This window comes from Tursiops truncatus, chromosome 8 (assembly GCF_011762595.2).
Source record: "Tursiops truncatus isolate mTurTru1 chromosome 8, mTurTru1.mat.Y, whole genome shotgun sequence".
Classification (NCBI taxonomy): domain Eukaryota; kingdom Metazoa; phylum Chordata; class Mammalia; order Artiodactyla; family Delphinidae; genus Tursiops; species Tursiops truncatus.
In genome coordinates, this window is record NC_047041.1 from 37,526,885 (window position 1) to 37,543,807 (window position 16,923).

A 16,923-nucleotide genomic window follows, 5' to 3' on the forward strand; every position below is an offset into this window, starting at 1 on the left:
ATGTTGAAAATTTAAAGAAACATCTTACTATGTTGCTTATGGTCATTTTTGGCAGAGAAAGACAAGTCAGAATTTATTAGGCTCACGTTGAGGGTTAACTGATATAAACGGATGCAGAAACATCAAGATCAGACCATTCAAACTCTTACTGTACAAGAAAAGGAGATATTAGGAAAAATTATCTCAGAAAATAATTTTGAACAGAAGACCAAGCAGATAATGCCATAATGGCTTAGAAATATATAGTCTTGAATATTGTTCAGCCTAATTTTAAGAAGTATTACAAAGGATCTGCCAGTATACAGGGATGAATATGCTTGAGAAAATGTCTTAATAATTTTGTGTGTTTGTGGTGTTTGATTTTGCAGTTTCCTACAGCATTTGAATTCAATGAATATTTTCTCATTACCATTTTGGACCACCTATATAGCTGTTTGTTTGGAACATTCCTCTGTAACAGTGAACAGCAGAGAGGAAAAGAGGTAAAACATGAGCCCTGACCCTCCCCCCTGTATCCCTAATATGTGCTTTCTCTACTAGAGTGCATCCTCTGATGGATTTCAACTGAACAGTTGTTCTTTTGGATGATTCCTTTAGCTATATTTTATTTTATATGCTGTAATATGCTTCTTTCCATACATCTGAACCTGATCTATTTTAAAGCACCTCTGTCACAAGGCTGAATATGCTAGCCAGCTGTCAGTTGAGTTTATGGGTAGGAAGCAGTGTCTCCTAAAGAGAACTGAAGTATGTGTAGTCTTAGGAGTGCCCATGTACCTGTCACTCCCTGCAGGATGGAAATCCATCAAAACAGGTGCAGAAAAATATAATTAGCAAAAAAAAATGTATTTGAATGAATGGACAGCTCACTTCCCCAAATATATTCTGCATATGTATGAGCCATTTTAAAGGTTTTTTTTAAAATTGTAAAATAATACCATAAAACATTCGAACACTGAAAAGATATTAAGCAGAAAGTTAAAATTTGTTACCCCACTAGCCCAGAGTTACCACTTTTAAGTGGTTGATATTATTTAGAAGAAACCTTGTAAGGATTACATTTCAGGTTGTCTTCCTCAAAACACATCTATCCTATGTATGAAATTCTAAATTATCTTGATTAGTGTCTCCCTCTGCTTCAGTTTTCATTCTAAAAAATGTGGCTATAAAATAGTTTCTTCATGTTTTTCTATAAAGCCTAGTAGCAAAGAATGCTTGCTCTGGAGCCAGGCTGCCTGGGTTCAAATCTTGGATCTTTGACTTACTGTGTGAAGTTGGGCAGGTTAATTTAGGCTTCTGTAAAGTAGGGATAATAGTACTTATTTACTAAAGTACTTAATACTGCTTACTGTTGTGAGGATTACATAAAATAAGCCATACAAAACACTACAATAACTGCCATGTAGTAAGTGCTTCCTAGACTAGAAATTCCTTGACGACCGGTATTAAATTTTTTAATTCACCATTACATCTTCAGTATGTAGCATGCAGTAAATATTTCCGTGCATAGTAGGCAGTCAAGAATCTATTGAATGTCTCATAAACAGTTGACATTTGTATATAAAGCTATGCATTTACTTACCATATGACCTGGTAATCACACTACTGGGTATTTATCCTAGAGAAATAGAAACTTTTTGTTTCCACAAAATTCTGATTTTCTTCCCACAAATGTTCATACCAGCTTTACTTACAGTGGCTGAAAACTGAAAACAACCTAAATGCCCTTCACCTGTGGTATTTCTATATGATGTAGTACTACTCAGCAATAAAAGAAACAATTATTGGTACAAAAAAAGAATTTCTTGCATGTTAGGTAATTAATAGATAACTTCCAAAGATACTTTCATTTTTTGAGAGCCTCAGATAGGATTCACTATATCTTTAAAAAAAGAAATGTTTTTAAAACTGAGCTATAATTTGCATTCCATAAAATTCACTCTTTTAAAGTGTATAATTTCGTGGGTTTTAGCATCTCTAGAGTTGTATAGGCATCACCACCATTAATTTCAGAACACTGAAAAGAAACCCCATACCTATTAGTAGTTGCTTCCCATTCTTCTCTCCTCTCAGACCCTGGCAAACACTAATCTGTCTCTTAATTTGCCTCTTCTGGACATTTCATATAAATGAAATCAGTCAGGGTGTGGCCTTTGTGTTTGGCTTCTTTCACTTAGCATAATGTTTTCAAGGTTCAATTTGTAGCGTGTATCAGTACTTCATTCCTTTTTATGACTGAATCATCCATTGTATTGATATATTGCATTTTATCCATTTATCAGTTGATGGTCTTTTGGGTTGTTTCTACTTTTTGGCTATTATGACTGATGCTACTTTGAACATTTGTGTACTGGGTTGTGTGTGCATGTGTTTTCACTTCTCTTGGGTATACACCTAAGAGTGGAATTGCTGGTATGGTAACTCTTTAACTTTTTGCAGAACTGCACAGTTTTCCAATACCCTCTAATTTTAATCTAAGTGGGGCTGTCACCACAGTGTCTTGAGTTCTCTCTCCCTCTGAAACAATTTAAATGAACACAATATACCTCTTTACAAATTCCATCTAAAGTATAATTAGCTTATGTAATGGAGAATCTTTTTCCTTCTTATAGAATCTTCCCAAAAGGACTGTGTCATTGTGGTCTTACATAAATAGTCAGCTGGAGGACTTCACTAATCCTCTCTATGGGAGCTATTCCAATCATGTCCTTTATCCAGTAGCCAGCATGCGCCACCTAGAGCTCTGGGTGGGATACTACGTAAGGTGGAATCCACGGATGAAGCCACAGGTATGCCCTGCAATATACAATGAGAGTTTTTATCCATGCAGTTGTATGAATTACATTCGTCCCCTTTAAAGCAGCTAGAAAAATTATCTGTGCATATTTAAAGCTTTCACTTTTTCCTGTTAACAGTTTTAATTGCATAGTAGAAAAAGCACTACATAGGGATAATCAGTACACTTGGTTCTTATCATGACTCGCTTGTTTGGCCTTGGACAAGTCACTTCTGTTTTGTCTTTTTTCCCCTCTTCTATAAAATGAGGGCGCTGGACTAGAGGTCTTGTTTTAATAGGCTGGAGAAAATAGCTTTAGGAAAGTTAAAAGCCTAACAAAATCTGGTTGATTTTTAAAAAATGTTATGGAATATTTACTGCTTAGAACTGTTTAAAAGACTAAAAAGTCTGCAACTAAATGACAGGAAATCTTTGAGTATTGGCTTTTAGATTACATTGTTACTTAATTATTTGTTGTATTTGTCTAAGTACCAGTTTCAGGGTATTCTGTGGAAACACTTGGGGGGCACTAGGGAAGCCAGTGAAAAGAGCAGTGGTGTCAGAGGAGTCCCTGAAGTTAGTTTTCACTGATGTTCTGGAAAGGTGGGTGTGGTTCCCATAGCTGAAAACACACACATTGCAGCATTGAGGGAAGGAGCTCTATACTGGAATGACTTGACTTTGGGTTTGTTTAGGATTGCCTAGTTAAATAATTTTAGGGTGTGCTGCTCTTGTAGGAGCCCATTCACAACAGATATAAAGAACTTCTTGCTAAACGAGCAGAGCTTCAGAAGAAAGTAGAGGAACTACAGAGAGAAATTTCCAACCGATCAACCTCATCCTCGGAGAGAGCCGGTTCTCCTGCACAGTGTGTCACTCCTGTACAGACTGTTGTGTGAGAGGGCTACTGGATGGGGCCATCGGTCATCGCCATGAACTCTGATTACAGTGGCAGCTTCATGAGGAGAAAGTTTCTGAATATAGAACCCATCTGTGAGAGAACTTAAGTCACTTTATTTATTTTAAATCTCTCTAGGATGAGTTTAGAACTGTAGCAGTGCAGGTGGTTTAAGTGAAATAACCCCACATGTAATTACATGATTATGACACTAATCTTATAAGTCACCCAAAGAACATTAAAATGCTTCAGTCCTGGATCCACAGTGGGAACAAGTTTCTGATTTTAAAAGGAAAATGCTGTCTCAGAAATTTTGGTGTGTGGTAAAATCAAAACACAAACTACTTCAGAAATATACTTCTTGATGGAAGAGCACTCATTGCACAGAAGGAGGAGCATCAGTTTTCAAACCAAACCAATACTGACATTTCATGGCATTATACATACTGGGCTTCAGTGTCATAATCAAGATCATTTGATGCTCCTTTGCCCATCATGGGTTTTTCCTTTTTGTAGTAAGTGATTTACTTTCACCATTCAAAACTCGTGTTCTTCATATAATAAGGCAAAGTCTTGAGGATATTATGGTGTAGTAATAGTTGAAAATTATTGCTGTCATTATTTATGTACTTAATTTAAGATGTATTAGATAGCTGTTCCAAAATGATGCCTTACAGATGTGCTTGGGAGGAGGATGGAGAGGAGAAAGTGGTAGCCATCCAGGATTTCAAAGAATTCCACATCCTTCAGATTAGTTTCCATTTGCACAATTACTAGAAACATCATGAAACATATTTAAAAAACTCATTATCTGCCCTACTTTATTATAGTTACATTTTTTTTTTGAACACAGAGAAGTTAACTAGCAAATTTTGAGGCAGTAGGTAAAGGTTTAGTAGGATTGACATTTTTTCTGAAGTCTGTATAAATAGCATATGGTGAGAAGTACTGTGCTCAAATTTTACATGAAATATTTGACTATTACTTTCCTTTGCAAATTCTATAATTCCACTGAATGATTAAGTCTACCAAAGAATTTATTGCATGTAAAAATGTATTACAGTCTCAATGCCAGTAAAGGAAATCCTGCTTCACTTTTTGGCTGCTACAGTAAGAATTCAGCGCTGGTATAAACACTTGACTCCCTGGTGTCTATTTTACTCTGTATAAGAGCCATATGTTATGTACTGTAACACAAAGGAGCTTCTTGTCCCTTGGGTCTTTAATTAAAAGAAAATTTCAACTGACTTTTAAACTTTGTCCTTGTTCTAAGTTGTTTGCCTTAAGTTTCTTTTGCAGAAATGTTATTTGGAATTTTTTGAGGAAAGGGCTGTTTCATAGCAGCTGCTCTAAAGGAAATGTTCAGTTTGATCAGATAAATCAAATACTCAAAATCAGTGTTTTTTCACTTGTTAACTCACTAGTCTGAACCTTTTGCCCTGCTCTTGGTTTTGCAATGAGTAAGTATAATTTCCGTTATTAGTACATCCAGTATTAGCAAAATTGGTACCAAAATGATTTTATCATTGAAATTTGTTATAAGAAAATTTATAACAGTATTTAAGTGACCAGTCTGTCAGTATTAAAGCTAAATTTTCTATTCCAAATATTTTATAAATCCATTCTCTCTGTGCATTGTTCCATTTCCCTCCCTTAAGCCTTTATCATCTTGGTCTGATGCCACATAAAAGAATGTAGATGACTGGAGAGGTTCAAGAATTTAAAACTTCTAGTCTTAATACCCTCATATTCACTTGAAATTCCATTCAAAGCAATCTAATTCCATTCAGAATCTAAATTCCATTCAGAGCAATCTAAGTGCAAATCTATCACTTCTCCTTTTAAAACTTTCCAGGGGTTTCCTTTTACCTTTTGCAGGAGTCTCCAAAGTGGAGTGCCTTTAAGATGATCCTTTAGTGAAGACATCAGCATCACAGTGGCACCAGTGCTTCCTTTTCTCTCCCTTCGACTTCTAACGAATCAGACATCCATAACTGGACACAAGTGCCTCTGCACAGCATACCAGGACACCTGAGAGAGATTCATCTCTGTATCTGAAATTGGGTGAATGAAACCTCAAAGGAGGCTAGGGAGCCAAGGGAGATGTGGTGACACTGGCTGTGGCGGCAGCAGCAACCTCTCCAGCAGAGGAGGTGGAAAGTGCAAAGGGTAAGTATAAGTCTACTCAGCTTGTGGGCTGCAGTTGGAGGGTCCCATTGCTTTTCAGCGACACCCCAGATTTCTGAGGAGAGATCTCCATGACAGACCAGTAATGAGTAAAGGAACTGAAACAGTAATCAAAAAAATCCCAACACAGAAACCTACAGTACCAGATGGCTTCAGTGGTGAATTCTACCAAACATATAAAGAAGAATGAACACAATCTTCCTCCAAACACTTCCAAAGTATTAAGGAGGAGGGAACTCTTCCAAAGTCATCTACAAGGCCAGCATTACATTGATACCAGAACCAAATGAGGATACAAGAAAACTACAGACCAATATCCCTGCTGAATATAGACGCAAAAACTCTCAACCAAATATTAGCAAACCAAATTCAAGGACACGCAAATAGGATTATATACCATGACCAAAGTGGGATTGATCCCTTGTATGCAAGGATGATTTAACATATGCAAATCAATAAATGTAATAATACATCACTTCAATAAAATGAAAGAAAAATTATATGATCATTTCAATAAATGCAGAAAAAGGATCTGACAAAATACAACATCCTTTCATAATAAAAACCTTTAACAGATTGGGTAAAAAAAGAATATACCTCAATATAACAAAGGCTGTGTACCATAAACCCACAGCTGTTAATGGAGAACAGTTGAAAGTTTTTCCTCTAAGATCAGGAACAAGACAATGATGCCCTCATCATTGTCTCACCACTCATATTCATTATAGTATTGGAATTCCTAGCTACACCAACTAGGCAAGAGAATTTAAAAAGGCATCCAAATCAGAAAGGAAGAAGTAAAATGTCTCTATTTGTGATGATTTGGTTTTATATATAGATAATCCCAGAGTCAACCAAAACACTGTTGGGACTAATCAACAATTTCAGTAAAGTTCCAGGATACAAAATCGTCATACATAAGTCAGTTGCATTCCTTTGCACTAATGATGAAGCATCTGAAAACAAAATATTGATAAAACTATCCCACTCAAAATAGCACAAAAACAATATACTACTGAGGAAAAGTTTAACCAAGGAAGTGAAAGATCTGTACAATGAAAACTACAAGGCTGCTGAAAGAAATCAAAGACGACACAAATGGAAAGACATCCTATGTTCGTGGATTGGAAGAACCCAATGGAGGACTTTACTAGATGTCCTTACTACCCAAAGCTATCTACAGATTCAGTGCAGTTCCCATCAAAGTGCCAAAGGCATTCTTTTACAGACACAGAAGAAAGAATCCAAAAATTTTTGTGGAACCACAAAAAAGCCCCGAACAGCCAAAATAATCCTGAGAAAAAAGAACTAAGCTGTGGATATCATGTGTTCAGATTTCAAACTATATTACAAAGCCGCAGTAATAAAAACATTATGGTACTGGCACAAAAATAGACACATTGACCAATGGAATAGAATAGAAAGCCCAGAATTAAATCCCAGTCATCACCTAATATTTGACGAGGGAGCCAAGAACACCCAATGGGGAAAGGATAGTCTCTTCAAAAAGTGGTGCTGGGAAACCAGAGAAGAACACATGCACAACAATGAAATTGGATGCCTAGCTAACACCATTCACAAAAATTAACTTGAATAGTGATAAGTGCTGTGAATAAAACAGGCTAATTGGATAGTAAATGAGGAGATGAGGGGGCAATTTTTGATAATGTAATCAAGTCCTGCTTTGAATATATTAACAGAAATCATAATTTAAAAAAAAATAACTCGAAATGGATCAAAGACTTAAACATAAGACCTGACACCATAAAACTTCTAGAAGGGGAGAAGCTCCTTAATATTGGTCTTAGCAATGATTTTTTGGACATAATGCCAAAAGCACAAACAAAAGCAAAAAACAAATGGGACTACATCAAACTCAGAATTCTGCACAGCGAAAGAGACAAAAAATGAAAGGATAACCTACTGAATGGGAGAAAAATTTTTGCACACCATATATTAAATAAGGGCTTAATGTCCAAAATATATGTAAACAATACATACAACTTAAAAACAACAAGAAAACCCAATCCAGCTATAAAATGGGCATAACTAAATGGACATTTTTCCAAAGAGGATATCAGAATGGCAAACAGGTACATGAAAAAATGCTCAACATGCCTAATCTTCAGGGAAATGCAAATAAAAACCATAATAAGACACCTCATACCTGTTAGAATGGCTGTCACCAAGAAGTGACATAACGGGTGCTGGTGAGGATGTGGTGAAAAGGGAACCCTTATACAGTTGACACTTAACACAAGTTAGAACTGTGCAGGTCCACTTAGATTTTTTTTCAGTGAACTCTGAGTTTGGTTGAATCTCTGAATGCAGAAATGCTTTTGTTCAAGTGTTCAACTGTACATCTACAAGGTTCAACTGTACACTGTTGTGGGAATGTAAACTGGTCCAACTACTATGGAAAACAATATGGAGGCTCATCAAAAATTTCAAAATTGGTCTTCCCTGGTGGCGCAGTGGTTGGGAGTCCGCCTGCCGATGCAGGGGACGCAGGTTCGTGCCCCGGTCCGGGAGGATCCCGCATGCGGCGGAGCGGCTGGGCCCGTGGGCCATGGCCACTGGGCCTGTGCGTCCGGAGCCTGTGCTCCGCAACGGGAGAGGCCGCAGCAGTGAGAGGCCCGCGTACCACAAAAAAAAAAAAAAAAAATTTCAAAATTGAGCTAACATACTTCCAGGTAAATACCCAAAGGAAATGAAAATAGAATTTCAAAGAGAATACATGCATTCCCAGGTTTACTGCAGCATTATTCACAATAGCCAAGATATGGAAACAACCTAAATGCCCATCAATAGATGAATGGATACAAATGATGTGTTATATATACACAATAGAATATTATTCAGCCACGAGAAAGGAAGATATCCTGCCATTTGCAACAACATGAAGGGACCTTGAGCACATTATACTGATATAAGTAAGTCAGAGAAAAAGACTGCATGATCTCATATGTGGAATCTAAAATAGTCAAACTCAAAAACCAGTAAAATGGTGGTGACCAGGAGATGGAGCTTAGAGGGATAAGATCAATGTTAAGGGTACAAACTTGCAACAAGCAGTAAATAAGCCATAGAGATAATGTATAATATAATGAATATAGACAATATTATACTATAATTATGTGATAAATATCACTACAGTGGCAATCATTGTACACCTTGAAATTTATACAATGTTACATGTCAAATTTGTTCAATTAAAAAGAAACCCTTATAATAAAGATGTTTCTAACACAGCTACTTGCAAGCTGTGTTCAGCACAGTGTCATTTTAGGGACTGGAAGTGATACCCACCCATTTTGTAATGCATGTTAAGAGGACATAATAAAGATACTTCCTGCAAAGCTAGCTGAAGCTGTGTTCAGCAGTGTTATTTCAGTGCATGCAAATGATACCCATTCTGTAATGCATGTAATGAAGAAAAACACTTGTAATGAAAGTGTTTCTAACAAATGTAAATCTAAAAAAAAAAAGATAATCCATTGAGGTGTGTGGAAGCCTGGGAGGGTGGTCTTAGCACTTTTTATATATTTACACAAAACTTTTGAGTGGAGAGTTCTATGTTTTATAACTTTATATTTATCTGTGAGTATTGGTTGCATAGGTGTACCTTTTTCCTTTATGATCAGGGATATAAAATTTAGAGGCCTGTGTGGTTAAGTCGAAGCTCCTGAGCCTCCTGTCACCTGTCTGCTTACCCTTCTATTCTCATCAGCATACCTCAACTTTTATGTACTAGTACTGCTCAGCTAGTCCCAATTCTCCCATATAAAGGGCAGACTCCTGCCTCCTTGCTTTTGTTCATTTTACCTTGTTGACCTGGAACTGTTCTCCCTTGGAGTTATTCCTGTTTCGTAGAGTTTAGGCATCATTTCCTCCTCCAGGATATGATCCCTGTTCATCACTCCCTTCTCTGCCATGCCTCACCTCCCTCTGTGCCACCACCTCTGTGGTACACATGCCACCACCACACTGTACCGAAACGTGTAATTCAGGTGTCTACAGCCCGCTTGTAAGCATACCTTGCTTGCTAAGGAAGAAAACTGTACATGTAAGCAGAGGTGTACACACAAGTTTAGGAGATTCACAAATACCCCCAAATCTAAGGACACTTAATTAAAAACTTTGTAGACAATGAATTCAGTAAAAGGCCTAACAAGCTTAGTGCCCAGACAGCCACTACAATTCATGCTGTTGTCTAGATAAAATCCTAGAACTCCATTTCAATCCCAGGGGAGGCAAAAAAAGGAATTGCTTTAGTATCTAGTTAACATGTTCATTAGTACTCTTAAGAGTATCTTAACATTATACCATGAGATAATCCAGTTTTGTTGGGCCTAGTATCTATGTAAGCATGAAAAAGGCAAGTAAATTATGTAGTAAATACCATATATTCTTACTGTTCCTCATAATACGTTAATGTCCTATTTAAAAGTGTATTTTTTTGATAGAATGCAACAAATAAAGCCTTTATTAACAGGCTGTTAAGGAAAATTTCAGTGTCCTTAAGAAAGCTGCTTTATTGATTTCAGTGGCAAATTTATAAAAAGTTAACATGTCTTGATCTATTCAAAATTGCGATTTACATTATTAACACAATGACAATTGCATGTGTACAGTTAATATTGCACTCACACTGTACACCAATAAAAGTAAATAGCCAAGGGGTTCTTCTAAGTTTTAAGATTAAAAACCATAATGCCTTGAAATAAATAGCATGATTACAAACAGGTATTATCTAAAAATACAAACATATATGCTTTACAACACCTCCCATTCTCTCTTCATTCTAAAACCTCATTTACAATTTGTTTATAGTTTTAAACATGCTTTTGTAATCTTCACAGTTAACTGATTTAAAATGAATGCTTCGGTCTTCAAAAATTTTTAATGGTGGATTAACATCGATAAAGGTGTATTTAACACTGATCAATGTTTGAAGTGTCAAAAGAAAACAATCCTCTTAAATATGTATAAATATTTAAATATAGAAAACCTCCATCAATAGTTGAAACAAAGTACATTTAATGGTTGCATTGAAAAGGAGAAGTGGGCAATTCACGCCAGGGGAAGATTTAAAAATGAGACTTTTCAAACACTGCCTATGGGACAGCCTCATACTTTGATAATTTAAACCTCATTTTACTTAGATATATAGAGCTATTAAAAAAATCACACCCACAAGTAAAACATTGGTAATTTGTTTACAAAGTGCAATATCTCAGTACAGCAAATTCATCTCAAACAAGGAAACAGAGTACGTGTGGCTTCTTGGCCTTTAAAACTCCCCTGGTTTCCACTTAGATGGGTTAACATTTAGTTGTGATATGTAACACAAGAAGCCTATGTAATGAAGCTTGGGCCCCTTAATACCTGCTATTAATTAATTCCAACGTAAGAGTATGAGACCTGGAAAGTAAACTGTCAACATCTGATTGATGAGGTACGGATTATGTGAATAACATTTATGACCTGGTACCAGTCAGTAATCCCAACACAAACTATTGCTCTGTAATGAATTCTGTATGGTTTGCATGTCCTTCAATAACTGAAGATTTTTCCTGCTTTTTTCTCCAGGTCTCGGTTTGGCAAAGTCCTTCTTATTTGTGGTCCCTGTGGTTGCAGAAGAACGGCCGCTGCTGTTTCCTTCTTCAAGAGTCTTTTTGGTGGTTCTTAATCCCCTCTTCTGCTTCTCCAACTTCTGTTTCTCCAGCTATACCAAAAAACCAAGGCAGGGAAAAAAGGAGAAGTTAATGAAAACATATTTTTCTGAAAACTGTTATTTCTAACTCTCATACTAAAACACATATAATATATTCTGGGTTTATATTTTTAAAGGCTTCAAAAATCTATTGTACTAGTCATTTAACAGTGTTTAAAATATATAGTGACATAAACACCTGTAAGCAAGAGTCAACACATCAATTCTGGTGCTGTATCAGAAGTTAAGACTTGCCAAAGTGCAGCACAGGGTGAGTGAGAAGCAAGGGAGTTCGGGGGAAGGTCTCAGGGAGGCGGCAAAAAAATCTGACATGGGAAATGGAAGACAAGATTTTAATACACGAAGGAGAAAGGCATCCTAGAAACTAGTCTGCGCAGACAAAGAAGCACGTTGCAGATGGATGAAGGGATGTAATGGTAATGTATTAATACTATGAAAAGGATTTTAAATTTTATTATTTCACCTTTTAGAATAATTTAATTTCAAATAGGGAGCTTTATTTTTACTCTAGCTGCTGGCACACTGGTGTTCCATTAGAATAAAGTTAAATCTAATGTACAGGAAACAAATTAGATCATTACTCCTATAGGAATCATTTGCTTGTATTTATTGTTTTATTTTTAGTATGTGAACTTTGGAAAAAAATGCTTATAAAGCTAGGTTTTGGACCCCAGTCTGCATCATACCTCTGCCATTTACCAGTGAGCCAGTATGTCCTTGGGCCAGTTACATAGTTTCATTTTAGGGTATGCCCACTTCCCAGGACCTTGGCTCCAGTTTCCTCATTTGTAAAATGAAATATATACTCACCTCATAAGCCTTCCATGAAAATTAAATAAGATGACATAGAGCACTCAGCATTGTGCCTATTACACAGCAACCAATTAATAAATGTCTGCCAACCTGTTCTGCTACCAGTCTTCTCCGTTTCAGTCAGCTGTACCACCGTCCTCTCCCTCCACATGATATCCAGCGGCAAGCAGCCCTGATAATTCTATTTCCAAGACTCACCTCAAATCTGTCTACTTCTCCCCAACTGCAGTCACCGGTGACCTCTGATCAAAATAAGCTTAAATGGCGTAGTTGGTCTCGCAGCCTCTCTCCTGTCTCTACCCCCTCCCGGCAGTCACAGTCTTCTCTTAAATACACCAGTCATTACACTTCTCTCTGGATGGAAACCCTGGAGTGTGACTTCCCATTGCACTTAGTAGATACTAAATACATGGTTGTTTTATTAATATAATTAGTAACATAAATGTAACTAAAGATCTTTTTCACATATTTACATCCGATTTATTCCTTTAGAAATTAAGAATTTCTAGGTGTTTTTAAAAAGACTTGGGTAAACTCAGAACCACTTAAACTCATCACAGAGGTAAAGCTTGTTCATATAAGAATATGAAATATATTCAGTACTTGGAAGATGTATTCTAGATTATAAAATCTACTCTGAGACTTCAAGACAGTGTCCTCTTCCTTAGCCTGCTTAACACCATTTCTTAATAACTAATGCAATGAATTAATAAGTGTCTACAGTGAAAAATACTTCCTGTAGCTTTCTTTCTATGATACACTTACAAGGGCATCAATTAACATATTTGAAGAAAAGGGGTTATTTTGTTGTGTTTTACTCTTGTTTTTTTAATTATTAGAAACGAGTTAAGGAAAACAGTTACCTGGGCTTGATATTTTCGAACTTTAGTTATTTGATTGGCCTTTGCCTCCATCCTGCCCACCAATGCCTCCAGTTCGCACTCTAGGTTGTCTTTCAGTTCAGTGGTTGGTGATTCTTGGATAAGTTTCGCAAGCTGCTGGTGGTCACTGTATAAAAAACAGGAGAGCCTGGTTAAGTTTCCTGTGTCAGCTGGTTAAGTCCACTACATCTCACTCCCCATGGGACCACTGCTCTGCGCATTAAAAAACGACTCAATTTTGGGACTTCCCTGGTGGTCCAGTGGTTAAGACTTCGCCTTCCAGTGCAGGGGGTGCAGGTTCGATCCCTGGTCAGGGAGCTAAGATCCCAAATGCCTTGCGGCCAAAAAACCAAAACATAAAAAAACAGAAGCAATTCTGTACCAAATTCAATAAAGACAATGGTCCACATAAAAACAAACCTAAAAAAAAAAAAGACTCAACTTTTAAAAATAGAGCAAAATTTTCCATATTATTAGTGATAGTGTAAAAGTTTAAAAAAGGTACTGGATGCAAATGCAAGAAGAGTTCTTAATTTCAAAGCACTTATTATTTATATCTCTACCTCCCCCACAAGAGCATTACATATGTAGAAAAGGAAAGTCTAGAGAAGGATCTTGTTCTTCAAACACTCAATTCCTAACTTATCAGTTACGTATAGCCAAAGTCAATGTAGATCAAGCTCCCAAACAAGGAAATAAAACTTAAATGTAAACCTTGGTCTCCAAAACATTTAACAGTTATAGAAAAAGGAGAGATTTCACCCAGAACAGTTGTATTGGTTAAAGTCCTAGTAACTTGTTCAGTGGTTGGTGCAAGGACTGTGTTCAACAAATATTTCTTAAAATATTGAAATATGACAGAATTAATAAAGTCACCAAGAAGTTAAATGAGGTTTTAGAACTAAATATAACTAAAAAAACAAAAAAACTGAAACTCACAAGCTCATTTGCCCAAATTCATCTTGTAAAGTCTCTAAGACTTCTGCCAGCTCTTCATTAATGCTGCTAGAGGGGGAAGGCGTTGCTGACTTCTTGCTTTTCCCACTTCGTGAAGACACTTGCTTTGCCAAAGGAACACTGCTGACTACTCGGTCATTGCACAAGACTTTACTGTGTTGCTTCATTAGATGTAAGACATGCTGAACATTGGCTACCACAGCATGGCTAGGGCTGGTGGACTGAAGGAAAATGAAGAGAAGTAATTGAAGCCACATCCTCTGGAAAAATGTTTTCTCTTTCCCCCCTAAGCCTGGGTAAAAACACCCTCTCCGCCTCTGCAGAAAAGCCTGTGATACAAACCTCCTGGTGTACAGTGCATCTCCAGTCTCCCCTTACTCTCCACCCTAGTGTTATCTACTACACACCCATCTCTATTAGCTATGGACGAACATCCCAGCTGTCCCCTGCTCCCAGTCTCTTCAGTCTCTAACTCCATAGTTCTATCAGTTATCCTCCAAAAATATTATTCTGATCACGTTCTTCCATTTGACACCCTTTAATGTTAAGCTCGTTGACTCTAATGTCCAAACTCCTCAGCACAGAAATCAAGGCCCTATAACACTAAGCTGCAACTTCTACACCTTGGCCTCATGTCCCACTATCTCCTACCTGCTCTCCACTATTTGAATGAACTGTATTTGCACATGCCATTTCTTTTGTGTGCCAATTTTTATACCTTTTTTTTTTTTTTTTTTTTTTTTGCAGTACGCGGGCCTCTCACTGTTGTGGCCTCTCCCATTGAGGAGCACAGGCTCCAGACGCGCAGGCTCAGCGGCCATGGCTCACGGGCCCAGCCGCCCTGTGGCATGTGGGATCTTCCTGGACTGGGGTACAAACCCATGTCCCCTGCGTCGGCAGGCGGACTCTCAACCACTGCGCCACCAGGAAGCCCCTATACCATTTTTAAAAACCCAGTTCAAATACATGATTTGTAAAGACTTTCTTAAAACATCCAGGTAATTAATTGGTGCATTCTCAGATCACCTATAGCATTTATCTCGATCACAGGATTTATCACAATATATTGTAATTGTGTTTGCATGTCTTTTTCACCTATTAAGTAGTGTAAGCACTTCCAGGTGGTACAGACTATTACCGTATTCATTTCTCTGTCCTCTAGTAGGAAGCATTAAGTTCATGTTTGTCACATAAGCAACGGGAAAAACCTGGTAGCCCTCTCAAAATTTTTGTTTTTGTTTTGAACACTGAACAAGTCTCAATGTGCAACTTCAATTTATAAACAGACGGTTGGGCCAACTTGGCTCCATAAGCTAGTTTAAAATGCAGATTCCTAGGTAGCATGCCAAACTCAATCAGTGTGTGGTCAAGGCTTAGAAATGTACATTTAAAAGTCTGCCAGTTGATTCTAATCAGCCAGGTTTACAAACCACTCAGCTAAACTAAACAGATGCTCTTTTTATCCTAGTTTTTGTTGTTAGGTAGCAAACTGAATTTAGTAATATATATACAAAGATGTATATACCACATCCAAGTGGGGTTTATTCCAGGAATGCAAGGCTAGTTCAATGTTTGAAAATGAATCTATGTAATCCAGCATATCAACAAGGTAAACAAGAAAAATCACATAACCATATCATTTGATGAAGAAAAGCATTTGAAAAAATCCAACACCCATTAAGGGTATAAACTTTCAGCAAAGCAGGAACAGAGAAATTTCCTCAAGTTGACAAAGAGCACAAAGAACCTACAGCTAATATCATACTTATCGGTGAAAGACTGAATGCTTTCCCCTGAAGATCAGCAAAACGGCAAGGATATCCACTCTCATCACTCTTACTTACAACATGATACAGGAAATCCTAGCCAGTGCAGTAAGGCAAGAAAGGAAATAAAAGGCACACAAATTAAAAAGGAAGAAATAAACTACCCTTATTTACAAATGACATGATTCTTCACATAGAAAAGCTTACGTAAATCCAAAAAATAATTCCTAGGACTAATAAGTGAATTCAGCAAGGTCACAGAATATAAGATTAACATAAAAACTCAAATATAATAAAATGATCATGTAGAAGCTGAAATTAAAACAACACAATTTACAACTGCTCAAAAAAATTTGTATATAAATCTGATAAAACAGGAATGGGACTAGTATGATGAAAATCCTAATGAAAGAAATCAAAGATCTAAGTAAGTATGAGATGTACCATTCTCATGGGGTGAAAGACTCAACAAGGATGTCAATCCTCCCAAATTAATACAGTTCCTATCAAAATTCCAGCAAGACCTTTTCTTTGGTAGAGAAGTTTTTTCTAAAATTCACATGCAAAGGCAAAGGAACTAGAAGAGCTAAAAGAATCTTGAAGTTATTTTTCCTGTTATTTTTCCAACTCTATTTATTAAGGAAATTTTATGTCTTGAATCTAGTAATTAAAAAAATTGGAACGTGTATTTTGTCTTTTAAATTTCATTTTTTCTAGTAATTCACCTTTATTTCACTTTACAAATGTACTGGTTTATGACTCTATAAATAAAAATAAAAACTGGTCCTCCACAACAGATAAGTTTGGGAAACGCTCAGATGACAGCACATTCTTAGCTGTTTGAATATTTCACAAAAAGTACAAATTACAACTTCAAAAGACCTCAGGCTGAAAAGCCCTATGTTTGA

At 36.8% G+C, this 16,923-nt stretch overlaps 2 protein-coding genes across 14 annotated transcripts in view; one reads left to right on the forward strand and one right to left on the reverse strand.

Moving 5' to 3' along the window:
• MTMR2 (myotubularin related protein 2) overlaps positions 1-12,271 on the forward strand; it is a 115,685-nt gene extending 103,414 nt beyond the window's left edge. For 6 of the 11 annotated variants that reach the window (XM_033862117.2, XM_004322813.4, XM_073808282.1 and 3 more), the window contains 3 exons: positions 369-482; positions 2,613-2,789; positions 3,514-4,921. In XM_033862117.2, the coding sequence (XP_033718008.1) occupies positions 369-482; positions 2,613-2,789; positions 3,514-3,675 (453 nt within the window). In that variant the 3' untranslated portion in view covers positions 3,676-4,921. Of the gene's footprint in view, positions 1-368; positions 483-2,612; positions 2,790-3,495; positions 4,922-5,552 lie in introns of those variants that run through there. The other 5 variants (XR_012333352.1, XM_033862119.2, XM_073808279.1 and 2 more) reach the window with 4 other exon arrangements.
• CEP57 (centrosomal protein 57) overlaps positions 10,377-16,923 on the reverse strand; it is a 47,328-nt gene continuing 40,781 nt past the window's right edge. For 2 of the 3 annotated variants that reach the window (XM_019923779.3, XM_019923778.3), the window contains 3 exons: positions 14,232-14,470; positions 13,275-13,419; positions 10,377-11,589 (listed from right to left, as the gene is read on the reverse strand). In XM_019923779.3, the coding sequence (XP_019779338.1) occupies positions 11,359-11,589; positions 13,275-13,419; positions 14,232-14,470 (615 nt within the window). In that variant the 3' untranslated portion in view covers positions 10,377-11,358. Of the gene's footprint in view, positions 11,590-11,780; positions 11,904-13,274; positions 13,420-14,231; positions 14,471-16,923 lie in introns of those variants that run through there. The other variant, XM_073808283.1, reaches the window with a different exon arrangement.